Genomic DNA, 9,321 nt, shown 5'->3' on the forward strand with positions numbered 1-9,321 from the left:
TGATGTACATGTCATGTAATGACCCTAAGAAACACTTTCGTAACATCTAGAACTTTTTGGGTAAGAAAACAACTGCGAAATTTCACGTGAACTCATTTCTCTTGCAAACGCAATTATAACTCTGGCAGTTTTCACACTTCCATCATCATTCTCCGCAATGACAGCTAATATTTTTTTCTAATGTTTGAGAACACATTCAGCTGTGCTGTCAGAGTTTGTAAAATTTACAAATAGGTCAAATTTTCTATTTGTTTTTGTCCTATTTTTGCGTAAAATATATTGTTTATGCGTGTAAACAATTTAACAACAGATTGCTTAAAGATTAAGAGCCTGCAAGATTTTCACATGGATAGCATTATGGCGATTAACGTGGTAATATTCAGCTCTCAATGTCTATACTGTTTTAGATATCAAACACGCGGCAAAGTTGGCAGAAATAAACGCATTAATTAGGCGTTATCGCGAGATTAATCTCTCAGACTCTTAATTAATATCATATCGCTTAGAGTATTGATACTTTTGACGAAGTTTTGTTTGTTTGTTACACAAACAATTTTTAACTTTTTAAAAGTTTTTAATCTTACATAGCAAATTGCACAATGTCAAATAATTGAATAAAAAGTGCTATCCCAAGGTAGAACGTGCACTCTATAATTATTGTTCTTTTTTTAGTTTCTTTTTTCACTCCATTCTCCTTCTCCGCGGCGCTATTATTGTTTTTTCTATTCGAGTAATCGATTTATTATTGTTTATTAATGGCATGTTTTGCAAAAAATTAACAAAAGGTCTGGAAATACTTAATGGTTCCCACCAGGATTGCTCTTCAAACGTTTAATAATTGAATTGCAAGTTTCTATCGTGCATTATATTTATATTTCAGAAATTCTGGGAATCCTCGATCGCTTAACCGTATACTATGAATTCTAATTATAAAGCGCGAGCGTCAATGCAAGTTATGGTATTTCCACTCCTATAAAAAACTTTCCCAACGTCGATCTCCGTGCAAGCGAAGAAAAAGAAACACATTGTTGAACCGAGACTCGTGTAGGTACATACTATTAGCAAACATCATTTCAAAGTCTCGAAAATTTCTTTCTTCCTTCCCTCTCACCTCCTTTGCTTTTTTCATCCTCAATTTGCCGTCCAGCGCATAACTCGTTTATAGCCGGCGAGCCAGTAGCTCTCGCCTCTACGTTGCCTCATCGCAGTATTATTTTATGTATAGGTGTGTGTGTATATATATATATATATATATATATATATATATATATATATATGCACAGCATACTCACCTCGTCGCGAAGCCGTATACAATACACACAAATTTCCAGTCTCCTCCTCAGCATCTCTCCGTCCGCATTCTAACCTAAAAATCCTCGCGTGGTCTTTCAAAAATCACCGTTTTTTCCATCTCCTCTCGCGAACGAACGGTACTCCCGCTCTGCTCTGCGCTGTAGTAAAAGATGAATACGCTCACAGCAGACGGCTAGTATAGCCGCCGAAGCGTATAGTATACACAGCCGACTCGACTCCTTTTCCATCTCTCCCGACGCGCAGCTGCCGCACTGCTGAGTGCTGACGTACTTACATACGTTTCGCTCGTATTACGCGAATATTTCCGCGAGGGCGAGCGCGTGCGCGGCGATTCATTCGCGGCTCAGTTGGCTCCTGGCAACCGGCGACGCACGTGTGCGACTCTTTTTTTGTCCGCGCCTCGTCTCCTCGGCTATACATTGTGCTCTGTTTGTCGGACGCGAACAGCCGGTGTTTTTGTTTAGTTTCCCGTTTAAGTTTCGTTTCGGAGTATAGGTATATCGCCAGGTACGCGAGTACATCAGCTGAGCAGCGATGGCATCGCAGGTGGCGGAGTTCTTCCGCGACAAGAGCGTCTTCGTGACGGGCGGCACCGGTTTCCTGGGCATCTCACTCGTGGAGAAGCTTCTGCGCTGCTGTCCGGACGTCATGAGCATTTACCTGCTCATTAGGCCCAAGAAAGGCAAGAGCGCACAGGACAGACTTCAGGACGTCACCAACAACTCCGTGAGTTGAATATGTCCGACCGCGAGTTATGCTTTGCATATGCACTTTCGCGCCATTTGTGCCTGTACTCGCGAATTAGCTGGTTCTTTAGTCGATGCGTATGCCAATGCCATAGACGCTGTGCCGATCTCGGATGAATTATCGCGGTTTCATTATCGACGTTTACTTATCTTGATTGCGGCTACTACCTACAAGGCGTGTATCGCAACGCTCGCGTTTGTTTACTTTTTTTCTCTTTCCGCGAGTGCAGCGAATAATTATGTAATCTTCTTCGCATAAGTAGTTTATTATTCGAGGATTATTAACTTTTGAATAATGAGTCACGTTGCTCCGTTTTAGTATAATTTCTCTGAACTCCAATCAATATTTCTAGCCAGTGTAAACAAATCAATAGAGAGCTATTTTAAACTCTGCTCACAGAGCATTATAGTAATTATAGAATCTCCATTTTTGAATCGATATTGAATTTCCTATAAATACTATGATTGTTCTGTCTTAATATTTACTATTTCATTATTTGAAACTTGAATATAATAAATGAAAGTACATGAGTAGTAAAATAATATTAATTTCTGGAATTTGTTCATTGCAAGTTGTCATTACGAATCTTATGTAGAGTTTTAAAAATTATGCGAAATAAGAAAAAACAGCTTTTGTTTAAAAAACCACTTCATAACTTATTTACTCTTAAGCCCAGGCTACTTTCTCCATAGCTATTTAACACTTTCAATTTCTATGCTGAGCTATTTTCAAGCAAGTTACTGCTTTTAGTATTCAAATTTAGTTTCTCTTATTTTGAATTAATTTATCTTTTTTAAATTAACAATTGTATTGATTCATTAATTCACTCATTTTGATTTATATAAAACTTTGCAATTGAAAATGGAAAATTCATTTTTTTAAATTTCTAACAGGTGTTCGAAAGAATTAAACAAGAAGGAAAGACTGACCTTTTTAAAAAAATCATAGCTGTTGGAGGAGATGTCGGAGAAGAACATTTAGGATTATCCTCTGTAGATAGACTGACTTTGGTGGAGCATGTTCAAATTGTATTTCATTCAGCAGCCACATTGGACTTCGAGGCAGATTTAAAATCCACTGTCAATATTAACCTTCTTGGTACTCGACGAGTTGTTGAATTCTGTCAAGAAATAAGAAATCTGAAGGTAAGCGAGTTCTAGCTCTTTATTATTCTTTTCTTCATAATATTGAATACAACAATATTTTTAAATGCATTAATGTAATAAAAATCATAAATAATATAATGTAATATTATAACTTCAAATAAATTCTAGGCCCTTGTGCATGTATCCAGTGCATACGTGAACTCAACATTAAGTGAGGCTCATGAACGTGTTTATCCAGCTCCTATGGATGTAAAAGAACTTTTAAGAAAAGTAGAAGAATTGAGTGATGAAGAATTGAATGCAGCAACACCAAGTATTATTAAGGATCATCCTAATCCGTACACATTTACAAAACAATTAGCTGAGCACGAGATAGCAAACTCTAAGCTAGCTGCAGCAATTGTCAGACCATCAATGAGTAAATACTTCTATAAAAATTAATTTAGAGAATATAGCAACACCTGTTTTTTTTTTTTTAAATTAACACTTTTGAAATATTTTTTCAGTTGTTGGAGCCTGGAAAGAACCTATTCCTGGTTGGACAATTTCTAAAAATGGACCACAAGGATTTTTAATGGGAGCAAGCAAAGGCGTTGTGCGACGTTTACCTGTAGCTAAGAATCTTATTTACGACTATATTCCAGTTGATGTAGTTGTCAATAGTCTCCTAGTAGCTGCATACTCAATTGAGAGAGACAGGTGAATTTTACTTTGAATTTGATTGATATCTTAGGTAGTAATACAAACCGTCATCTCCTACATTAAATAATTATTTTGTTTCAGGCTAAAAACAGTAAAAGTGTACCACCTAACATCAAGTACATGCATGCCGTTTAAGTGGGAAAGCGTTACAGATAAAATAAATGGTTACTTGCATAGTTATCCATTGGCTAGTGCTGTTTGGTATCCTCATTTAAAACTTTTACCCTCCCTACTGTGGTTCAAAATTTCTGCATTTTTCGTACACATGATTCCGGCTTATATTTTAGATACAGTTACTAAAGTAGCTGGAGGAAGACCCATGTAAATTGTTACAAATTTCTTAAACATTTAAACCATTCTCTATCAACTGATGCTAACATCTTTTCATGCTATTTGTAGATTGGTTCGTCTTCATACAAACGTAAATAAATCTTTGGGAAGGCTGGAGAAGTTCATTTTCACAGAATGGAAGTTTTACAACAAGCAAACTCAGGAGTTGCATGATTCACTTTCTGAAGTAGATAAAGAAAAGTTCACCTTGGATATAAGACAGATTGATTGGGAAACCTATTTTGTAGATTTAACGAAGGGCGTACGAGTTTATTTAAATAACGAGCCATTAAAGAATTTGAATAAGGCAAAGAGGAAAGACAAAATGTAAGATTTATAATTACTTTACGTTCAATGTTTTTTTCATCATAAACTATGAACTAATCAAATCGTCATTTATTTTTTAGATTACTGGTACTCCACCTTTTGTTACAAGCGTTCGTGTTGACGTTTATTTGGTGGATTTTCAAAACTATTCTTGGAATGACTTGGACACAAACTGGCATGATAGTTCCAGTAGCGTATTACATTTTGAGTCTCTTGTAAATTTAAATTTAACACTTTTTATACTGCATTTAAAAGCGTAACGTAAGAATTAAGATTAATTAATGAACAACTAAAATTGATACAACCTATAAGAGAGAATTGATTTTTATACAATATAGAAAGTTTTTACAACACTACCTTTATGAATCGTTTTGAATATTAATGTAATTTCATATTGTTTCATTTATGATTGTTTAAATGTTCGATATTATTATTTTCGTTGATGCGCATAATGTTTAAACAAGTATAATAGTTCGTTATAGAATCTTTAAAAAATCTTCTTATATAGAGGTTTCTTTTATGAATCTTTAATTTATTTGTAACGAATGAACAAAGCAATAGACATTTTGTGTTATGTTCTATTGACTGGTGTAAGTTGACTTGTGCATAAGTTTTATTGTTTGATTAATTTTGTCGAGTATATTGCTCATTAAACATGATTTTTTTTTACAAAGTTATTATATTTTATACATTAGATTGATTAAAATAAAATTAAAAGAAATATTGATGATTTAAATTAATATTATATGAGTCCAGTGCAGTTCCTAGCATAACAATCTTTCTTTCTTTCAAGAGTTTCCGCAAAGCAACAAATTTATGACTATATATTGGTCATATCGCCCTGTTAAATAATATGTGCATTGTTACGACCTAACCTATTCTGTAACGCGCTGAATGTATGAGTTTCAATGACGAGCGCATGTGCACCCTTTTCTAGGTCCAAAACACCATCACGGTGGCAACCTTGAACTACGCCGTCGTAGTTCTGGTCACCCTGCGCTAGCCTGCTTCACGACGGCATGCTCACGCGCAGGCAGTCAGTCTGTCAAAACCAGTCATTACTCGCGGGCGGTCCTCCCTCGCTCTCAGATTTTGAATACTTCAAACTCTGACTGCATTTGGTGGCAGAAACTACTATTGCCTTCCGGGCTTATACAACGCCTTCCGGGCTTATACATACACCTTCGCCTTCCGGGCTGATTGATTTCATACGAATCGCAATACGACTAAATCACGCCCATCGGGCTATCCGATTTGATTTGATTCAAATCTATAAATCGCGCCCAACGGGCTATACCAACTAAGCGAGAACAAAGTTTGTGTGTGTGTGTGAAACGTTATTGTTCGATTAACTAATTATCTCTGTGAACTTAATCTAATGCTGTGCAATCAATAAATCTGGGTTTTTTATGCCAAAAGGCTTTTTCCCATAATTTTGTGTTTTCTTAAATTTAAACCCTTAAATCCATCTAAAAACAAAATCATTAAAATATAACTAAATTACTTAACTACCTAAGGTTAGGTAGTTACACAATTAATCATGGTGCCTCCTGTGAGGTGTGCATTGAATCCGTTGATTGATTAGTATCGTAAATCAGTATCCGTAGAAGTACTACTAGTAGTAGTACCTCTATATGTCAGTATCACATCTCATCTCGTTCGTTCCGAGCTTATACATCAGATAAGATTTAAAATTCTTACAAAAAGAACCTCCTATAAGATTCAAACTTGAAGGTATATCAAACTTCGCAGAACAAGCCCTCATTTTGCCACTAAATATACATATATATCAACATTTTGCTTTGAAAAGCCAAGTCTGATAGAAGTTCTTGCAGCTGTACAATCATTTATTCAACAAAGTATTTCAGAGAAGTGTATACTGATTTTCTGAAAAATTGTGCTGCTGCATCTTCTACGAGTCTATGATTAATACGCGATTGAACTGCTAAATTATGGCGACTCATTTGGTTCTCTTGCCGATCAGTTCGTGCAAACATTATTGGAAGTCACGTTCTTGCAAGAACGTAAAAAATTAACTTGGTTCTTCCGCGAATCCACATAATTTATTATATCGAAAGTAAATATAGCTCGGGCTGTGAGGCATACAATTGACATGCTGGTGACCTGCGGGTTTGATTCCATCTCATCGTGACATAATCGGCAAGATGGCTCACTGTTAGCTATAATGCAGCGTGCGCACATTTTAGCGAGACAAGTTATGTTCAGAGAATTTTATCGAAAGAAAGAAGCTAGCCAATCCAAAAATACAGCTTTAATGTATTACACTGATATTAAAACATAGAGTTCATTTTTGTAGTTAGATCAAGCTTTTATGACAAACAGTTACATTTTTCATTTGATATTGCTTTAATAAAATGATCCTAAAAATAATATTTGTAATTATAATAATTAATTATATGTATTGGATTATAGTATCATAAGCAGATATAAAAGATGTAAACAATTACGAGACAAAAAGATTTAAAACTGTTTTTAACAGTAATTTATTTTGATCTGATGAGTTTAAAATTTTAATTTCAAAAAGTTTAATACTTACTGCAACGAAAGATACCTGCAGAATAAATGATTTTACTTCCTACTTGACCGACAGAAGATAAAGTTTGAAGCATTGTGTAGTTTAGTTAAAGCTTTTTATATTATGAAAGCTTGCAGTGTATGAGCCAAACCCACTGGGGTCGCTAGTGTGTTGAATTTGTAATGTGCTATTTAAACATTGAAAAAATTAGTGCTTGGAACTTTTATATATCATATGATTAAAATAAGAAAATTCTATCAAGAGCAAGTAATGAAAGCAATAAATTGTTATCTGTAAAAAAAAGCCTTGCATTCATTGTGTTGTAGCGCTATTGTTCCTACAATTTGGAATAAGACGAACGCTTTTATTTTGCTTGTGATAATCAGAATTAGTAATTTTAATGAGAAAAACTATTATAATTATAATGTTCAGAAAAATAAAATAAGTTACTCGCTACGGTCGGGCGGAACGGCATGGTGCAAAAATAGACTGTTTATCTTTAGTGGACAAAAAAAAATGTAATAAATTGTAATAAATTGTAATAAAACGTAAAAAAATGTAAGAAACTGTACCTTTTTGTTGGATTTCGTACCTTTCTTTTACATTTTATTACATTTTATTACCGCCTAATATAGTCAATATATTTTTTTAATTACTAATTTTATAATAAAATGTAACAATGCATAAGAAATTGTAAGAAAAAGTAAAAGGATGTAAGCAGAAGTAAGAAACTAAACTAGCGCGCCATACGCGGGCCTACGGGCACGGTGGCTTGCCGCCTTGCATCGCGAAGCGAAGCGTTTTGCGTGTAAGGCACGACTGCTAACGTTCGCGCTGCGCGCTCGCCTCGATATTTGCGAAGCGCGAGCATCAGGCAATCGATTAAAGTTTTTGGGCCAGATAGGGCGTGTCACACCGAAATCGTTATTCAATTATATGTTCCAAAAATCGTTTTTAGGGTTGTTGTTTATGTATAAGCGTTTCGAAAAATTGTTTGTCACGGTAAAAAGTTGTGTTTTTAGAATATCTACAACTTTTATATTTAAAGTTTTTATGTATAATGTATAGCCTCAAAGTTTTATGATGAATACTGTTAATTGCTATAAAAAAATCAATTTTGGCCTGTTAACTCGAATTAAAAGCATTTTCACGCTTAAGTGTAAATAGGAAAAAGTTGTATTTCTTCGAGATCTACAACTTTTCTCTATAACTTTTTTTGTAGAATGCATAGAATTCGAGTTAGAGCCAAAAAACTGTTTTTAGTGATTTTTGGATGTGACCGCATTCTGCGTATACATGCAGGATCGAGCCCAAAATAAATTTGGCACTACGAGAGGAGCTCGCATACAAATTTTCGGGATAAAAAAAATTAGTTTTTAGGTTTGCGCAAGATGCGACTCCTCCCAAAATTTCAGCCCAATCGGTCGAAAATTGGGTGAGATATCGCATCTCACACATTTTTCGATGACAAAATAAGGCACTTCCGTATCGCGGTCGTAAGTTGTAGATATTTTAAATACACAACTTTTTACCGTGAAAAACATTTTTTCAAAATCCTTATACATAAACAACAATCCTAGAAACGATTTTTGGTACATATAATTGAATAACAATTTCGGTGTGACACGCCCTATCTGGCCCAAAAGCTTTAATTGACTGCCTGACGTGGCGTTAGCGGTCGTGCTTTGTAGGCAAAACGCGAAGCGTTTTGCGCGCTAGTTTATTTCCACTAGGGATTCCACGGATAGGCGCGACAGCGAATTTATGCTTATAGAGAGTGCTGTGAAATAGCATGCGATACTTATACTCGTGGCAAAAATGGTATATATGACACAGTACGGTGTTTAGCTCTACGTGCCGTAATGGACTATTTATGCCACTTGTATTGTAATGTACTGAAAAACAAATAAATAGTTACGATAATAAATACCCCTCTTCTTAAAGGCGAAAAGTGGCTTTTCGGTTGGGGTGCGTGGAATGCAAATATTTTCAGGTCCTTATTATGTTTCAAACATGCCTTCATACCACTCATATATTTTTCTTATCAAATCATCTTTACTAGAAATATGTAACTGAATTGTAGCTATCAAATATTTTTGCAAAATGTACATTATTCAAAAGCGTGATAATACCTTTTCTGAATTGATTAATCTTTACTTTTTGTCCAGTCCTTTTTCAAAGATTTTTATTTAAAAACGACATTGTTATGCGCGTCAGTAAATAATGATACAACATGTATAGAGCTTTTATAATTATTAA

At 34.9% G+C, this 9,321-nt stretch overlaps 1 protein-coding gene across 1 annotated transcript; it reads left to right on the forward strand.

Moving 5' to 3' along the window:
• The first annotated feature begins 1,493 nt into the window (after positions 1–1,493).
• On the forward strand, positions 1,494–5,878 carry LOC100115711 (putative fatty acyl-CoA reductase CG8306). Its single transcript, XM_001601118.6, has 7 exons — positions 1,494–2,040; positions 2,955–3,206; positions 3,336–3,585; positions 3,674–3,866; positions 3,951–4,190; positions 4,269–4,526; positions 4,607–5,878. Exons 1-7 carry the CDS (start codon positions 1,849–1,851, stop codon positions 4,743–4,745), a joined length of 1,524 nt encoding a protein of 507 aa, XP_001601168.1. The 5' UTR covers positions 1,494–1,848; the 3' UTR covers positions 4,746–5,878.
• The last annotated feature ends 3,443 nt before the right edge of the window (positions 5,879–9,321 follow it).

The sequence above is a fragment of the Nasonia vitripennis genome, chromosome 1 (assembly GCF_009193385.2).
Source record: "Nasonia vitripennis strain AsymCx chromosome 1, Nvit_psr_1.1, whole genome shotgun sequence".
NCBI lineage: Eukaryota > Metazoa > Arthropoda > Insecta > Hymenoptera > Pteromalidae > Nasonia > Nasonia vitripennis.